The following is a 19,558-nucleotide window of genomic DNA, read 5'->3' as shown; positions in this document are numbered from 1 at the left end:
GAAAGAGTTGTTCATTAAAAGATGGAGTCCCATGATGGATTTGCTATCTTAAAAAGATGAGCATAGTGTGGATGTTTGTTTTTGTTTTGTCTTTGTTGTTATGTTCTGGTATATATGTATTTTGTCTGATTATTTGTACAATAGTTTCTGTATAGTATTGGCATGCACTTACAGTATATAGTGTGATAAATGTGATTGTATTGTACAATGTTATAAATCTTAATAAAAATTAAGTTCTAAAAAAAAAAAAAGAAAACGAATACACGTGACGACACGGCAGGTGTTTTATGAGGTTAGATGAGTTCCCTCCTTTGGCTCCTATAGCTTGATGGAAGCGCCTCTTTACCTCTCTACCTTTGTTTAAAGCCAAAATAGTTCCAAATGTGACTTTTGGAGATTGTTTTTCTGAGCAAAATTACTGATGCCACTGACAATCAACGCTACAGAAAACTCGCCGCTCTGGTCCGGTGCTTCATCCATGGTGAGTGTGTTGTCTAGTGTTTGTAACGGTGTGAGCTTCTGGGTAAGACAGAACTTCAGCTTGTTTGTTTGTTTTGAATTGTAATTCAATCGAATCGGAGCTGTCTCAGTTTAGTACGTATTCATGTCTGTGTTCAGCCGACAGAAACACACAAACATCCAATCAGCTAACACAGGGGTACAACCAGCGTGTTGAAACAGCCTATCATATCCTCGTACGTCACCAGTGACAGGCAAACACTAATTATTCAGCAGATGTGTTGTTTGGTTGCCATATTGGTTTGTTTTCAAGTCAGTAGCATGCAGTAAGCGTACACTGTGCAGTAAGAAGCCAGGGGGACAGTAGAGGCAGCCGCTATGACAAGACGACTGGGATTGGTTATCTCTTTCAGTCAATTAGAATAATAAAAAATAGAGGAAATATAAGCGTGAGAAATGTCAAGTGTGGCGTGTGGTGTGAAAAAGGGTCACACAATGACTGTCACACTCAAAGTGTGATGCTTGGCAGCTTTGTAGTATATACTGTATGGATGTGACAAACAAACCTCATGTATCCTTGACTGTCAGGCTAATGTAGTCGTTAAGATGTTTTGCAAGTTTGCTTACATTATAGCCATTACTGCTGAGGAGGTTGTGGACCCACCCACTCAGAAGTGCGCAGACTTTGGTGGGTGGGGGGTCGGGGGTGTAATGCCCCCAATTTAATACTGCCTTGCACCGACTCTAGTCTCCCATGCGCCTCGTACTCCAGCAGTACCAGAAAAGCCACTGTGCGTCTTTACGCATTGTGTGCGCATTTCTTTTTTTAACATCTACAGGTGTTGTAGCCAATTGATCAGCAGTTTTGTGCAATGATCATGTGATTTTAATTACAATTATTATTATTAATATAAAATTGTATTTGTAGGCGCATGCGCGTCAGTATCATTTTTTCCTCCTTCGGCTCATTCCACCTAGAATGTTTTATGGACTTATATATATATATATATATATATATATATAACTTACTGTACGCATTTCTTGCTTTCAGAGTTGATTTATTGGATGTATTGACACAAGCTCATCCAATTGACATCGTTGACAAATTTTTAATTTAATTTATCCAGTTTAGCCATACCATGTCTTGTTCTCATGGGCGTTATTTTGAAATTGTGTTCTTTAATATTAATTAAAAAAAGAACTTAGTTTGAGCTTTATACACGTCTTTTTATTTTTTTATTGAATGGGAGCGTAGAGTTCCCCCCCCCCCCAAAACAAAATTGAGTAACGTTTACTCTGAGTACATTTTAAGTGAGCTACTTTTTACTTTTACTCGAGTAGAATTTTACACCAGTAATTTTACCTCTACTTTAAGTAAAATGTAATCAAAGTAACAATACTTTTACTTGAGAAGATTTTTTTTGTACTCTTTCCACCCCTGACTAAAAGAAGCTACACTGAAGTTATTGTGTTTGGTACTTTTTTTCTTTCATCTTGCAGCCACGGCAACTGTTCACGTTTGTTGATGATAGTTTTTACTTATTTGAAATTGTAAGACAAAGGCTTTCATCTTTTTTCAGGCTTTCATCTTTTTTCAGGCTTTCATCTTTTTTCATCTCCAAAGCAGGAGTTGCTCTGTACTAAACTAGCAGTTGCATATAGTCGTGTCTCAGCCATCTGTGTGTGTTTTTCTCTCAGATACATTGAGGCAGAGTTTACTGGTCTTTTTGTTGGGTTTTTTACCTTGTGTACAGATAAAAAAAGAAGTCCCTCTTTCACGGATTGACCGACAGAGCCGAGTTGTCTTTGATAGACAACACGACCTAAGGAACATGGCGGACAGTGTACACCACTACAACGAACATGATGACACAACTGCACCCCAGCATTTTTCAAACCGCAGAGGCCGATGCTTCCACAAAGGACTGTCGTCACGCAGAGACCGGCAATGGAGGAACCACCTCGCTAGATTTGGAGGACCTGGACCGCGGTCCAGCCTTTACGACATTGATGGAGATGTGACCATGACCGACAGCTTTCAGGACAGCAGTTCTCAGCACAGATACAATCCTTATGGAAGAGTATTTCGGAGAGGAGACGGCCGTATCGACAGAGGTCGGCGGCGAGGCAAAGGTGGAGGTGGTGGCAGAAAAAGGCCCTCTGTTCTGAAGCCTGAACAATTGGAGCATCTAAAGCAATGTATGGCGAAACGTTTTGATGGCTCTCACCAAGCTTTTGATCTAAACAACATTTATACAGACCCAGACTTGGTGTCCCAAAAAATCAAAGTAATTTTAAACAGACAAACAAGCATGGAGGCCATCATAAAGATCATAGAAGAACACGTTCCTGAGTTGACATGCTTGAACCTCAGTTACAACCGCATCCAAAGACTGGATGAACTCAGCAAGCTTGTAACCAAAGTGCCTCATCTGAAGACCCTGAACCTTTCACACAACAAACTGAAAAGCGAACATGAGCTGGACAAGTTGAAGGGGCTGAAACTGGAAGAGCTGTCGCTGGTCAGAAACCCTTTTTGTGCCCTTTTCAAGGACCAGTCTTCATTCATCAGTGCTGTGCGCCAGAGGTTTCCCCAGCTTCTGAAGTTGAATGGAAATGACCTCCCCCCACCCATTGGCTTTGATGTAGAAACCCCCACCACTATCCCGTCTTGCAAGGGCAGCTGCTTTGGCTCTGATTTCATCACAGTTCCAGCAAGGAACTGTGGTTTGTGCATCGTCAATGACCAACTCTTCAATAGAATGGCTACAACAGAGCAGATCCGCAGCACTTTTGTGGCGCCTGCCCCGACCCCTTCCTCCAGCCCAGTGCCCACCCTCACTACCCCCCAGCAGGAGATGCTCACCGCCTTCTCCCTGATGTGTCTGCAGGACAACTAGTGGGACTCCAACAGAGCAGCACAGATCTTCACTCAGTTAAAGACGGAGGGAAAGATCCCAGACGTGGCTTTTCTAAAGTAAAAAGTTGAAGAAAAAAAAAGTCTTTGCAATTTTGTGTTGATTAAAATCAAAGTTGACTCATGTTAATCGTTTTATATATAATAAAACCACAGTTATTGAAAAAAAGGATTAATCAATAAATACTAATAATTATGATTATTATTATTGATGATGATAATAATAATAATAATAATAATAATAATAATAATAATAATAATAATAATAATAATAATAATAATAATAATAATAATAATAAAAATAATAATAATAATAATTATTACAATTGTATAGATATTTAAACAGATGGAGCCAAAAATGAAGAGGATAGGATAGGTATATGTATATCATCAGTAAATGGTGTGCCACAGGGTTCAATTTTAGGGCCAAAACTGTTCATTTTATACATACGACATTTTCAAAGTCTCATATAGCCTTAAACTAACGTTGTTTACAGAAGACACAACCATCCTATGCTCAGTTAAAGACACTAAAACCTTAATAGAGTCAACAAATGAAGAATTATCAAAAATCCAGACATGGTTAGATGTAAATAAACTTGCCCTAAACGTCAGCAAACAAAATTCATCAATTTCGGAAAGAAAAAAATTATGGGAGAAATAAGACTGAAACTAAACATGGAAATAATAGAACAAGTAAAAGAATATAGGGTACTAGGAGTGTGGATGGACGACAAGCTGACCTGGAAAAAACATATACAATTAGTTAAAAACAAAGTAGCCAAAAGCAGTTACATCCTCAGAATCAGAATCAGAATCATAAATGTTTTAATGGCCATGCACAGTTTTAAGGACAGTACAAGGAATTTGTCTTGGTAGTTGGTGGACAAAACAAAAAAAAAAAAAAAACAAAGAACAACCCAGCAACAATAATAATAATAATGATAAATATAAATGATGAGGGATAAATAAAGGATAGATAAAGAATAAAGGATAAATAGGATAAATATAAATATATATATATATACAGTGCAGCAGATAATGTCCTCATAGAGGTGGTTGTCGGGTGGGGGGGGGGGGGGGGTGTTCAGTGGGTGACTTGGGGTGTGTTCATGTGGATGGTGGCAGAGGGAAAGAAGCTGTTTTTGTGTCTGGAGGTTCTGGTCCTGATGGACTGAAACCTCCTTCCAGAAGGGAGAGATTGAAACAGTTTATGAACGGGGTGGGAGGGGTCGGCCACTCCCACCCCGCTGATGTTCAGCTCCCACTTGAGGTCCTGAGTGATGATGGAAGCTATGGAAGCTTCAACAAATCCTACATACCAAATCACTAAAAACAATCTATTCTTCACTCATAGCATCACATTTAAATTACTGCTCCGAAATATGGGGAAATAACTACAAAACGCATCTTGAACCATTATTTAAACTACAAAAAAAGGCTATAAGAATTTTACATAAAGCACCACACAACGCACACACAAACGAATTATTTGAGAAGGCAAAATACCTAAAACTGCAAGAAATAATACACTACAACACACAAATACATGCATTTAGGGCTTCATTTAAAATACTACCACATCAAATACAAAAACGTTTCACATACAATCAAAATTCCTACGACTTCAGACAAAATAATGTGTTTCGACTAGAGTCAAATCGAACGTTGGGAAACATAGTACAGTGTATAGAGCCATGAACCTCTGGAATATCCTTGACGCAGAGACACAACAATCCGAAAATCTGACAAGGTTTAAGGAGAAAACACGGAGGATATTCCTACACGCATACAAGTCCCAAGTCAACTCTTCATCGAAAAACACAGCGACGACATGGAACTCATCAACTGGTCATTGAGAAGAACTTTTCGTTTGGAGAGTTGGAGGAACGTAAACAACGACTGGAAAAGAAAGCTCGAGGTTATACGGAGAAAAAGGACAGTGAGGAGGAGTAACAACAGGAACAATGACTGCAGACGAGAACTCATCACATAAAAATGGAAAAAAAAAAAAAAAACATAAATGAAAAGATGAAATTATGGTATGAAGAAGATAAGAATGTATGTTTGACCAGGGAAGAAACAAGGTTTGATGTAAAATTATCTGTGTTCAAATCAGGGGACGGATCAAAATAAGCAAAATGCTTTTTTCCGTCGCCCTTTCCGGCATGCAAAAAGACAAAAAAAAAAAAAAATGTCAAAGTGAATTTCTGTGATTGCAACCATGTTGGAAATTAACTGAAAAAATATCATAAATAAAATAAATATAAAAATTGGGAAATCTGATCAGTTGTCAGTTTATACGGCAGAAATGATGGCTATTATTATAGGTCTACAATGGTAGAGGAAGTAAAACCAGATAGAGTAGTATGTTGTATTGATTCCTTAGCAGCTTTCTATAGCAGAGCTGCCATTCCTCACGCTTTGAGAGTGACAGTCAGCAAATTTGACGCATTTTCACACCACACGCCACACTTGACATTTCTCACGCTTATATTTCCCCATTCAATCCTCCATTTTTTTCTGAAAAAACTTTGGTCCTCGTGGCTTGCCGTAGCTCAAGTAACTCTGATTGACTGACCGAGATAACCAATCCCAGACCAATCCATGTCTCCTTGTGCCTAAATCTAACCAACCACGGCAGGCATCACACATTTTTTAAAAAAAAATCAGAAGCAACGTAAGAGTAATAGAGTATTGATTGGGGAAATAAGCGTGTGAAATATCAAGTGTGGCGTGAGAATGCGTCAAATTATATACAATATATTGTACCAGACTAAAACCAGTCGAGTATGTCACAATGCATCTCTCCATTTTTTCCGAAAAAAACACTGAAAGTCATAAAATGACAAGGCACATGGACAGTCCCAAAACAGGTTTGGGATTTAAAGTAAGGCCCTCTCACCACACTGACTCTAATTTTGCCTGAGGAGAATTCCCACCCAAGCCAAAACTTGGTGAGTTCTCCAAGGACAGAGGGAGAGGCTGTACATTTTAAGGACCTTACCAGCTAATATCAAATACTGAAGTCTCTATTAATTGCAGAAGAAAGCCAACACTCCTGTCTAGTACCTGGGGGGCAGTCCTCATCACTATCGCTGCTCCCTCCTGGCCACGCAACATGATGAAGAATTGCCGAACAAATGGGAAAATCATTTCAAAACACTTAACATTTCTGTCTACATTATGGTACCGACAGGCCACAGCAGCCATGATTATCTTAGAAATAACACTTTTATAACCACTGTTTGTGCAGCTGACGTCAGTGCAAAACATCTTTGTACAATCTTTAAATACATTACATACAAAAACATGCAATGACACTAACTTCAAGTTGACCTTTTATCCATAGTATAAATTCCTGTGCACAATGTAAATCGGATACTTGGACCATTTGTTTTAGTCCTGAGTTGATCACGTCTTACAGCCTGTTAGTGAACTTCAGGTTTTATAAATCATCAATACTGTCCCTATAGCAGTGACGTGCCGTGACCACTAGGGTTGGGTAGGCACGTTGCAAATTGAGACCACCAATAACAATTTCATATGTTTCTGCTGTCAAGTGTTAATTCAATTCAAATCAATTTTATTTGTATAAAGCAATTTCCAACAAAGTCATCTCAATGCGCATAACGAAATATATAATTCATAATAAGAAAGAAAAAACCCAACAAGATCCACATGAACAAGTATTTAGCCATCTAACAAAATCAACATCATAAACACCATTAAAGAAACATAAACAATTATTTAATCTAGCCTCCATACTCTCCCAACAACACATATCTCATGACTTGGCAGCGCAGTCGTTGTTTGTGTTGGAAACAGAAACACGGAGAAAATGACAAAAACCACTCAGAACAGCTTCAGTGAGGAGCATCCACAAAGTCAATCCTTCCTTTTGTTCCATTCACTGTGAAAAGTATGAAACATGTTCTGACCTTACTTTTGCTGAAGGTCTGGTAGCTCAGGTGTTGGTCTCCCATCTTTTAAAAACTGTTGTTTTTCCTCAAAACAAAGTTTCTCTATTGTCTTTAGCACTGTCATCGTGACTGTAGTGTTGTCCCGCCCACTTGCTAGAGAACGTAGCAGCAGTGGTCATGTGATATCAATTCACTATTGTACTGTGAACTTACGTATAGCATTTAGCATAGTGCTCTACACTGCCATTGCACGTAAATGGTTGTCATCTTGGTGACCTGACTGCACATGCGCAAACACGTAAAAACATGCAATGGAACGGAGGCAGTGGCCTCCCTCTGCCTTACAGCGGAGTGAAAAAAAAAAAAGACTGTGCAGCTGTTCCAGGAAGTAGTGCTGTTTAGTAATTTGGGCTATGAAACGCACAAAATGCGGACACTTTCAAACTTATAGGTACTGTAGGCTATTGGAAATGGAAAAATAAATAATTTATAATTATATTATAATTAAAAAAAAATAATGATATATATATATATATATATATTTATTTATATATATTTATATCTTTGAGTAGGTTAAATGCTTGTTTGTTTTAGTCCTTTTATGATTTGCTATATCTGGCAAAGTCTTTGTCTAATTACCTGTCAAATATAATTTGACACTAAAATTAAAAAAAAATTTACATAGACAAATTACACAAAGTCAATTTTCAACTAATCTCACCTCACCTCATTGGTTGTTCCAGAAGCTGCTGGAACAACCAATGGCGATTTTGCACATTCAGATGAGGCAGGTCCCAGGAAGAACCCAGGTTGTTTATATCATCCCTCTGCTGCTTCATCAAAAATTCGTCTCAATCAAGCTTGACAGTAAAGAGAGCAATAATACAAAAACAGCCAAAATCATTTCACTGTGAAAATCTGTAGATAAAACTGATACCTACACTTTTGTGTTAAAGAAAAATATAAAACATTTTGAGTTAACTATAGTTCTCCACTTTGCCACTTAAAGCTTATCAAATGACAAACTCTACTTTTCAAACTGTTACATTGATAAGAGTCCATCTATCTATCCATTTTCTGACCCACTTGTTCCTGTTTTTCAGGGTCACGGGGGTCTGCCGGTGCCTATCTCTGGCTCACACTGGGCGTTAGGCGGGGGTACACCCTGGACAGGGTGCCAGTCTTGATAAGAGTCAATGATGGTAATAGAAAATGCATTTTAAGATATTCTGCCTCATAAAAAGTAGGCGACTCATGTGGAGTCCATCCATCCATCCATCTTCTCCCGCTTAGCCGTTTCCGGGTTGCGGGGGCAGCATCCTCAGTAGGGAAGCCCAGACTTCCCTCTCCCCGGCCACTTCCTCCAACTCTTCCGGGGGGACCCCGAGACGTTCCCATGCCAGCCGAGAGACATAGTCTCTCCAGCGTGTCCTGGGTCTTCCCCGGGGCCTTTCTTCCAGAGGGGCGTGCCCTGAACGCCTCACTAGGGAGGCGTTCAAGGGGCATCCTAATTAGGTGCCCGAGCCACCTCATCTGGCTCTTCTCGATGCGGAGGAGCAGCGACTCTACTTTGAGCCCCTCCCGAATGACTGAGCTTCTCACCCTATCTCTAAGGGAGAGCCCAGCCACCCTACGGAGGAAACTCATTTCGGCCGCTTGTACCCGTGATCTTGTTCTTTCGGTCATGACCCAAAGTTCATGACCATAGGTGAGGGTTGGAACGTAGACCGACCTGTAAATAGAGAGCTTCGCTTTTTGGCTCAGCTCCCTCTTTACAATGACGGACTGGTGCAGACTCCGCATCACTGCAGACGCCGCACCAATCCGCCTGTCGATCTCTCGCTCCATCCTTCCCTCACTCGTGAACAAGATCCCGAGGTACTTGAACTCCTCCACCTGGGGCAGAACCTCATCCCCAACCCGGAGAAGGCACTCCACCTTTTTCCGGTCGAGAACCATGGACTCGGATTTGGAGGTGCTGATTCTCATTCCGGCTGCTTCACACTCGGCTGCGAACCGATCCAGTGAGAGTTGAAGGTCACGGTTTGTTGGAGCCAACAGGACCACATCATCTGCAAAAAGCAGTGATGCAATACTGAGGCCCCCGAACCGGACCCCCTCAACGCCCTGACTGCGCCTAGAAATTCTGTCCATAAAAGTTATGAACAGAATCGGTGACAAAGGGCAGCCCTGGCTTAGTCCAACCCTCATCGGAAACGATTTCGACTTACTGCCGGCAATGCGGACCAGACTCTGACTCCGGTCATACAGGGAACGAACAGCTCCTATCAGGAGGTTCGATACCCCATACTCCCGGAGGACCCCCCACAGGAATCCCCGAGGGAAACGGTCAAATGCCTTATCCAGGTCCACAAAACACATGTGGACTGGTTGGGCGAATTCCCATGACCCCTCAAGGACCCTGCTGAGGGTGTAGAGCTGGTCCACAGTTCCACGGCCAGGACGAAAACCACATTGCTCCTCCTGAATCCGAGGTTCAACTATCCGGCGGACCCTCCTCTCCAGTACCCCTGAATAGACCTTACCGGGGAGGCTGAGAAGTGTGATCCCTCTATAATTGGAACACACCCTCCGGTCCCCCTTCTTAAAAAGGGGGACCACCACCCCGGTCTGCCAATCCAGAGGCACTGCCCCCGATGTTCACGCGATGTTGCAGAGTCATGTCAGCCATGACAGCCCCACAACATCCAGGGCCTTGAGGAACTCCGGGCGGATCTCATCCACCCCCGGAGCCCTGCCACCGAGGAGCTTTTTAACCACCTCGGCAACCTCAGCCCCAGAGATAGGAGAGCCCACTCTCGGGTCCCTGGGCCCTGCTTCCTGATTGGAAGGCGTGTCGGTGGGATTGAGGAGGTCTTCGAAGTATTCCCCCCACCGATCCACAACGTCTCGAGTCGAAGTCAGCAGCGCACCATCCGCACCATACATAGTGTTGACGGTGCACTGCTTCCCCCTCCTGAGACGCCGGATAGTGGTCCAGAATCTCTTCGTCCGGAAGTCGTTCTCCATGGCCTCACCAAACTCCTCCCATGCCCGGGCTTTTGCCTTGGCGACCGCCGTGGCTGCACTTCGCTTGGCCCGTCGGTACCTGTCTGCTGCCTCCGGTGTCCCACAGGCCAAAAAGGCCCGGTAGGACTCCTTCTTCAGCTTGACGGCATCCCTCACCCCCGGTGTCCACCAACGGGTTCGGATATTGCCGCCACGACAGGCACCGACTACCTTGGGACCACAGCACCGATCAGCCGCCTCAGCAACAGAGGCACGGAACATGGCCCACTCGGACTCAATGTCCCCCGCCTCCTCCGAGACATGGTTGAAGTTTTCACAGAGGTGGGAGTTGAAGCTCCTTCTGACGGGAGACTCTGCCAGGCGTTCCCGGCAGACCCTCACTATACGTTTGGGTCTGCCAGGTCTAACCGGCATCCTCCCCGGCCATCGGAGCTAACTCACCACCAGGTGGTGATCAGTTGACAGCTCCGCCCCTCTCTTTACCCGAGTGTCCAAGACATGCGGCCGCAAGTCCGATGACACGACTACGAAGTCGATCATCGAACTGCGGCCTAGGGTGTCCTGGTGCCAAGTGCACATATGGACACCCTTATGCTTGAACATGGTGTTTGTTATTCGACAATCTGTGACGAGCACAGAAGTCCAACAACAAAACACCGCTCGGGTTCCGAACAGGGGGGCCGTTCCTCCCAATCACGCCCCTCCAGGTCTCACTGTCGCTGCCAACGTGAGCGTTGAAGTCCCCCAGCAGAACGAGGGAATCCCCAGAAGGAACACTCTCCAGTACTCCCTCTAAGGAATCCAAGAAGGGTGGATACTCCGAGCTGCTGTTTGGCCCATAGGCACAAACAACAGTCAAGATCCGTCCCCCCACGACTGCCCGATCCACACTGCACCGGCCTCATATGATCCCTCCTGCGGGTGGTGGGCCTACGGGAGGGCGGGCCCATGTCGTCCTTTCGGGCTCTGCCCGGCCGGGGCCCGTGGGCAAAGCCCCGGCCACCAGGCGCTCGCACTCGAGCCCCAACCCCGGGCCTGGCTCCAAGGTGGGGCCCCGGTAGCGCCAATCCGGGCGACGTGAACTGCCTTTGTTTTTTATTATACATATATGGCTATTGAACCGCTCTTAGTCGGACCCGTCACCTGGGACCTGTTTGCCTTGGGAGACCCTACCAGGGACATTAAGCCCCCGACAAAATAGCTCCCAGGATCATTCGGGTACTCAAACCCCTCCACCACGTTAAGGTGGTGGTTCATGGAGGAGGTGGCGGTTCATGGAGGAGGTTCATGTGGAGTTACTTTGTTTTTAGTTTATGAACTGTGTGCCCACCAGCATCAAAAACACTTAATGCACTCGTAAATTCCAGTTTACAAGTGAAAGAATCATCTTCCCCACAGCACGTGAAGGCAGCATCGTGTTGGCACAAACACGCTTCAAAAACTTGTTTCTTGATAAAAATGTTCAAATGAACCTAGTTCAATCTCTGTTACTTGGTACAATTGAGCACTGAAAGCTTATTGACATATAACAGCATAATTATTTTCTGTAATCTTACATACAGCTGCATTTTTGGATATCCACAGATGCCACTATAGATTCTTGCGACTGACGTCAAGGCATTTTGACCCAGCGCCATCTTAGAAGATGGCGGCCCTATACGGATACACCTTCGTGGGTGTGTTTACTTGAAAAAAATTTTTTTGACTTATTGAAAGCAGCCCATGTGCTAAACAATTGTCGAAGGTCGTCTTCGTTTGACCTCAATATGTCGGAGGCCACAGCTTATGTTGACACTCTACCAGATGCTGGAGAAGCTGGGTCTGATCGGCGGGAATGACCCCGACAACGTTCCTGTTGAGAAATGGAATGAAGATGTCCCTTATTTCCCGGAAGTGACTTATCCTGACATAGACCGCCGTGAGACAGGTTAGTTTTACCCTACTGATGATGTGTTGTTGCAATAGTAATCCTGTTGCAACATAGGAGAGACAATTGTGAACTACTTCGTCTACCATCTAGCTCATGCACAATGGACCACATGAAAAGTGTCAAGGGACTGGAAGCTCACATCCAGTTTGTTTGTGGCTGGATTTGTGAAGTAGCTGCTTTTATTCATAATGGAATCCATGTGGTTAAATCCTATGGAATCACAGGAGCGCCAAAATTTAAAGGAAATGCATGTGGAAATATAAAGCAAATCCATAATACAAATTTGTAAATAAAAAGAAAATCAATGATGAAAATGTTTAAATATAAAGAGAATAAATAATGAAAAAGTAGTATATTCTTTTTCCATTTAGTTTTTGCTTTTTCCATTTTGTCATTGCTTTTTCTGTTTTGTCTGTGTCTTTTCCATTTACGTTTTGACATTGCTTTTACTTCATGACTCAAGCAGTTGGTAAAAGCAATGTCAAAGTAAAGACGGTCTTTCTGTCCAGGCTGACTAGTTAATACCTGTTCAAGCGATACCTGCTTGCAGTCGCTATGTATTAGCAGGCTCGGGGAGTAACAGATTACAAGTAACAGTGTTGCATAATTATTATACAAAAAACATGTAACTATGATCTGTTACAGTATATTAAAAAACGTGTAATCAAATTACAGGTTTTTTTTGTTTGTTTTTTTTGTTAAAATGGGGGATTATTTTGGGGGAATATATTTTAAAAGCAAGCAAAATATTCATCAGTGCATTCACACAGTGCGCACTGATGCAATTTTTTTTGCAGCATTCAAATTCAGGTTGTTCCGAATGAGACGGAAATTCCAAATTGCCCATATCCCTCTACTAATGCACTCAACCCAGTGTTGCTATGAGTGAGAACAGGTTTAATTTGACCATAACCCTTTTTTCATTTGAGCTTTAAAAAAGCAGAATGTTGGGTATTTTCTCAGTTTTATCGGTGGACTATTCCACAGGTTTCTGCCTTGGACAGATAGTACAGTTTTGCCAAAGGTAGTACGTCTGTGAGGTATCACCATGTCCCCTCTCGTGGTGGCTCGTGTTGACCTTTCAGAATGTTCTTTACATTTAATAAGCTCCTTTAAAGGCGGGGGAGCGAGGGAATGCAGGAGTTTGTAAATTAGACCTGCTCTTTTAAGTTTAATCATGTTGTTAATGTCTAGTAGTCTGTGATTTTTCAGAACATCACAGTAATGGTGGGATAAGGGTTTTTTATCAAACATTTTTAGAGCTCGTTTGTAGAGGTTTTCAATGGTTGTAAATGTTGTGGGGCATGCAAGTGACCACCTAGTTAGGCAGTTATCAATTTGAGAAATTATCATGGAATAAAAATATGTTTTTGCTGCATTCAAATTCAGGTTGTTCCGAATATGATGGCAATTCCAATTATTATATTGAATCACAGGAGCAACTATTTTTCTGGGACTTTTGAACGACAGTGTTGGATCAAGGATGACCCCTAGATACTAGAATTCCTGGACAACCTCCAGTTCCACGTGTCATGTTGAACATGTTGAGTATCTTTGATGAGAAGATTATCAAATATGCTTTTATTTACTGTATTTTCCAGACTTTAAGGAGCACTTAAAATCCTTTAATTTTCTCAAAAATTGACAGTGCCCCTTATAATCAGGTGCGCCTTATGTATGAAATTAATATGTCAAAATGTTTTTGTAAAACTACAGTAAACTATGAAGTTGCACTGCTTGATGGATTTTTGGTGCTTTAGGGCTAACGTAGTCAGGCGTCTCGCGGAGTGATATGTACCTATAATGTGCTTCAACATACTGAACTGAAAAAGTGAGAGTAATGTTCTGTATTTTATGTGTTAAACCTGAACAATGTTGAGAGTTATTGTTAATGAGTTGAATAAAGCTTGAGTTATCAGACTATTTTGTTTTGCTTAACGTGTAGTAATAATAACAATAAAAATATAATAATAATGATAATAATAATAATAATAATAATAATAATAATAATAATAATAATAATAATAATAACAAACCAGTGCGCCTTATAGTCCAAAAAATACGGTATTTATATTATTATTATTGTCCTGCTGTATCTCATTCATTCTGTGAAAATTGAAGTCAAACACCCTTATTTTATGTAATATATGTACACACCATAGGCACAGAAATACTCTCAAACTGTTCAAAACAGTATAATCTCCATATAATATTGAACAGTTTTTTTTTTTTTTTTTAAATGTTCAACATGTTAAAACCTGAGTAAAAATAAATTTGAAACGATAATTTGTAACATCGGTAAAGTCTCTTACCTGCGGCAGCCATTCCTCATCAGAGTTTAAGCTTTTAAAATACACAAATATTGTTTAATTTCTATATACTCCATTCAGTAAGAGAATTTGTCCAACCCAATCACTAGCGCTAAAAGCAGGGGTGGAAAGTAACGAATTACATTTACTCTCGTTACTGTAATTGAGTAGCTTTTTGTGTACTTCTACTTTTGAGGACTTTTTAAAGTCTGTAATTTTACTTTTACTCAAGTACATTTTGTTTCAAGTAACAGTACTTTGTTACATTTGAAATAAAATAAATCCAGCACCCGGACGGGACATTTGTGCTATTGAACGTACCATAAAGCTGTTGTTAGGATCAACCAATAGAATGTGTATATGTCTATGGTCTGTTTTGTTGATTCACGTGACGTCACTCACTTTGCTGCATCACAACAAAATGAGAGCGCTAAATTCAGACGGAGGGCACAGAATAACTATATAAATGATTAACTTAGGATAACAAATCCACTGTCTTTTTAAAAAATCTATTCGACAATCATGTTTCTTCTCCAACATAATAAACCATAGAGGATAAAATACAATAAACAGGAACTGATTCACTGTGAAAACTATATTTTTATGCATTTTGTAGGTGTATACTTTGACATCCTTTAACTATTATTAGCCAATGAGAACTAATACACGTGACGACACGGCAGGTGTTTTATGAGGTTAGATGTGTTCCCTCCTTTGGCTCCTATAGCTTGATGGAACCGCCTCTTTACCTCTCTACCTTTGTTTAAAGCCAAAATAGTTCCAAATGTGACTTTTGGAGATTGTTTTTCTGAGCAAAATTACTGATGCCACTGACAATCAACGCTACAGCAAACTCGCCGCTCTGGTCCGGTGCTTCATCCATGGTGAGTGTGTTGTCTAGAGTTTGGAACGGTGTGAGCTTCTGGGTAAGACAGAACTTCAGCTTGTTTGTTTGTTTTGAATTGTAATTCAATCGAATCGGAGCTGTCTCAGTTTAGTACGTATTCATGTCTGTGTTCAGCCGACAGAAACACACAAACATCCAATCAGCTAACACACGGGTGGAACCAGCGTGTGGAAACAGCCTATCATATCCTCGTACGTCACCAGTGACAGGCAAACACTAATTATTCAGCAGATGTGTTGTTTGGTTGCCATATTGGTTTGTTTTCAAGTCAGTAGCATGCAGTAAGCGTAGACTGTGCAGTAAGAAGCCAGGGGGACAGTAGAGGCAGCCGCTATGACAAGACGACTGGGATTGGTTATCTCTTTCAGTCAATTAGAATAATAAAAATAGAGGAAATATAAGCGTGAGAAATGTCAAGTGTGGCGTGTGGTGTGAGAAAGGGTCACACAATAACTGTCACACTCAAAGCGTGATGCTTGGCAGCTTTCTAGTATATACTGTATGGATGTGACAAACAAACCTCATGTATCCTTGACTGTCAGGCTAATGTAGTCGTTAAGATGTTTTGCAAGTTTGCTTACATTATAGCCATTACTGCTGAGGAGGTTGTGGACCCACCCACTCAGAAGTGCGCAGACTTTGGTGGGTGGGGGGTCGGGGGTGTAATGCCCCCAATTTAATACTGCCTGGTGCCGACTCTAGTCTCCCATGCGCCTCGTACTCCAGCAGTGCCAGATAAGCCACTGTGCGTCTTCACGCATTGTGTGCACATTTCTTTTTTTAACATCTAAAGGTGTTGTAGCCAATTGATCAGCAGTTTTGTGCAATGATCATGTGATTTTAATTACAATTATTATTATTAATATAAAATTGTATTTGTAGGCGCATGCACGTCAGTATCATTTTTTCCTCCTTCGGCTCATTCCACCTAGAATGTTTTATGGACTTATATATACTGTATATATAACTTACTGTACGCATTTCTTGCTTTCAGAGTTGATTTATTGGATGTATTGACACAAGCACTTACCTCATCCAATTGACATCGTTGACATTTTTTTAATTTAATTTATCCAGTTTAGCCATACCATGTCTTGTTCTCATGGGCGTTATTTTGAAATTGTGTTCTTTAATATTAATTAAAAAAAGAACTTACTTTGAGCTTTATACACGTCTTTTTATTTTTTTATTGAATGGGAGCGTAGAGTCCCCCCCCCCAAAAACAAAATTGAGTAACGTTTACTCTGAGTACATTTTAAGTGAGCTACGTTTTACTTTTACTCGAGTAGAATTTTACACCAGTAATTTTACCTCTACTTAAAGTAAAATGTAATCAAAGTAACAATACTTTTACTTGAGAAGATTTTTTTTTGTACTCTTTCCACCCCTGACTAAAAGAAGCTACACTGAAGTTATTGTGTTTGGTACTTTTTTCCTTTCATCTTGCAGCCATGGCAACTGTTCACGTTTGTTGATGATAGTTTTTACTTATTTGAAATTGTAAGACAAAGGCTTTCATCTTTTTTCAGGCTTTCATCTTTTTTCATCTCCAAAGCAGGAGTTGCTCTGTACTAAACTAGCAGTTGCATATAGTCGTGTCTCAGCCATCTGTGTGTGTTTTTCTCTCAGATACATTGAGGCAGAGTTTACTGGTCTTTTTGTTGGGTTTTTTACCTTGTGTACGGATAAAAAAAGAAGTCCCTCTTTCACGGATTGACCGACAGAGCCGAGTTTTCTTTGAAAGACAACACGACCTAAGGAACATGGCGGACAGTGTACACCACTACAACGAACATGATGACACAACTGCACCCCAGCATTTTTCAAACCGCAGAGGCCGATGTTTCCACAAAGGACTGTCGTCACGCAGAGACCGGCAATGGAGGAACCACCTCGCTAGATTTGGAGGACCTGGACCGCGGTCCAGCCTTTACGACATTGATGGAGATGTGACCATGACCGACAGCTTTCAGGACAGCAGTTCTCAGCACAGATACAATCCTTATGGAAGAGTATTTCGGAGAGGAGACGGCCGTATCGACAGAGGTCGGTGGCGAGGCAAAGGTGGAGGGTGGTGGCAGAAAAAGGCCCTCTGTTCTGAAGCCTGAACAATTGGAGCATCTAAAGCAATGTATGGCGAAACGTTTTGATGGCTCTCACCAAGCTTTTGATCTAAACAACATTTATACAGACCCAGACTTGGTGTCCCAAAAAATCAAAGTAATTTTAAACAGACAAACAAGCATGGAGGCCATCATAAAGATCATAGAAGAACACGTTCCTGAGTTGACATGCTTGAACCTCAGTTACAACCGCATCCAAAGACTGGATGAACTCAGCAAGCTTGTAACCAAAGTGCCTCATCTGAAGACCCTGAACCTTTCACACAACAAACTGAAAAGCGAACATGAGCTGGACAAGTTGAAGGGGCTAAAACTGGAAGAGCTGTCGCTGGTCAGAAACCCTTTTTGTGCCCTTTTCAAGGACCAGTCTTCATTCATCAGTGTTGTGCGCCAGAGGTTTCCCCAGCTTCTGAAGTTGAATGGAAATGACCTCCCCCCACCCATTGGCTTTGATGTAGAAACCCCCACCACTATCCCGTCTTGCAAGGGCAGCTGCTTTGGCTCTGATTTCATCACAGTTCCAGCAAGGAACTGTGGTTTGTGCATCGTCAATGACCAACTCTTCAATAGAATGGCTACAACAGAGCAGATCCGCAGCACTTCTGTGGCGCCTGCCCCGACCCCTTCCTCCAGCCCAGTGCCCACCCTCACTACCCCCCAGCAGGAGATGCTCACCGCCTTCTCCCTGATGTGTCTGCAGGACAACTAGTGGGACTCCAACAGAGCAGCACAGATCTTCACTCAGTTAAAGACGGAGGGAAAAATCCCAGACGTGGCTTTTCTAAAGTAAAAAGTTGAAGAAAAAAAAAGTCTTTGCAATTTTGTGTTGAATAAAATCAAAGTTGACTCATGTTAATCGTTTTATATATAATAAAACCACAGTTATTGAAAAAAAGGATTAATCAATAAATACTAATAATTATGATTATTATTATTGATGATAATAATAATAATTATAATAATAATTATAATAATAATAATAATAAAATAAAAAAATAAAAAAAATAAAATAAATAATAATAATAATAATAATAATAATAATTATTATTATTTTTATTATTATTATTATTATTATTATTATTGTTAATTGTTATTTATTATTATTATTATTATTATTATTATTGAGGGAGAACCTTAGAAGTGATAAACGCATGCTAACATATAGGAGTTTGTTCCATGGAAGTGATAGTGTTAATCTTGCCGAAAGTGTAATAGAAGATTGTTGGGAATATCATTATTTTAAAGGCAATGAATTTGGTTGGGAAATATAAGAAAGAGTAAAAGAATATAAGATTGAAAATGTACTTATTAACTCTCATACTCCTATTAGTAATATCCCCATTTGGATGTTTACATACGTTGAGATTTTAATTTAATTTAACTAAAAAGAGAAAGAGGAAAGGTATATTTGGTAGGTCAATTAATAAAAAGGAAATATTACAATTGTATAGATATTTAAACAGATGGAGCCAAAAATGAAGAGGATAGGATAGTTATATGTATATCATCAGTAAATGGTGTGCCACAGGGTTCAATTTTAGGGCCAAAACTGTTCATTTTATACATACGACATTTTCAAAGTCTCAAATAGCCTCAAACTAACGTTGTTTACAGAAGACACAACCATCCTATGCTCAGGTAAAGACACTAAAACCTTAATAGAGTCAACAAAAAAAGAATTATCAAAAATCCAGACATGGTTAGATGTAAATAAACTTGCCCTAAACGTCAGCAAACAAAATTCATCAATTTCGGAAAGAAAAAAATTATGGGAGAAATAAGACTGAAACTGGGTTCAGTGGGTGACTTGGGGTGTGTTCATGTGGATGGTGGCAGAGGGAAAGCTGTTGTGTCTGGAGGTTCTGGTCCTGATGGACTGAAACCTCCTTCCAGAAGGGAGAGATTGAAACAGTTTATGAACGGTGTGGGAGGGGTCGGCCACTCCCTCCCCGCTGATGTT

The 19,558-nt window shown here is 41.1% G+C and overlaps 2 protein-coding genes across 2 annotated transcripts; both read left to right on the top strand.

The window, feature by feature from the left end:
- Positions 1 to 2,630: 2,630 nt before the first annotated feature.
- On the top strand, positions 2,631 to 3,424 carry LOC114473574 (nuclear RNA export factor 1-like). The gene has a single exon (XM_028463292.1). It carries the CDS (start codon positions 2,661 to 2,663, stop codon positions 3,357 to 3,359), a length of 699 nt encoding a protein of 232 aa, XP_028319093.1. The 5' UTR covers positions 2,631 to 2,660; the 3' UTR covers positions 3,360 to 3,424.
- Positions 3,425 to 17,578: 14,154 nt separating this feature from the next.
- On the top strand, positions 17,579 to 18,307 carry LOC114473704 (nuclear RNA export factor 1-like). Its single transcript, XM_028463473.1, has one exon. The coding sequence runs from the start codon at positions 17,609 to 17,611 to the stop codon at positions 18,305 to 18,307; it is 699 nt and encodes a 232-aa protein (XP_028319274.1). The 5' UTR covers positions 17,579 to 17,608.
- Positions 18,308 to 19,558: the final 1,251 nt, after the last annotated feature.

The sequence above is a fragment of the Gouania willdenowi genome, chromosome 12 (assembly GCF_900634775.1).
Source record: "Gouania willdenowi chromosome 12, fGouWil2.1, whole genome shotgun sequence".
In the NCBI taxonomy this organism is placed as follows: Eukaryota; Metazoa; Chordata; class Actinopteri; order Blenniiformes; family Gobiesocidae; genus Gouania; species Gouania willdenowi.
This window is presented reverse-complemented; position numbering and strand designations above follow the sequence as displayed.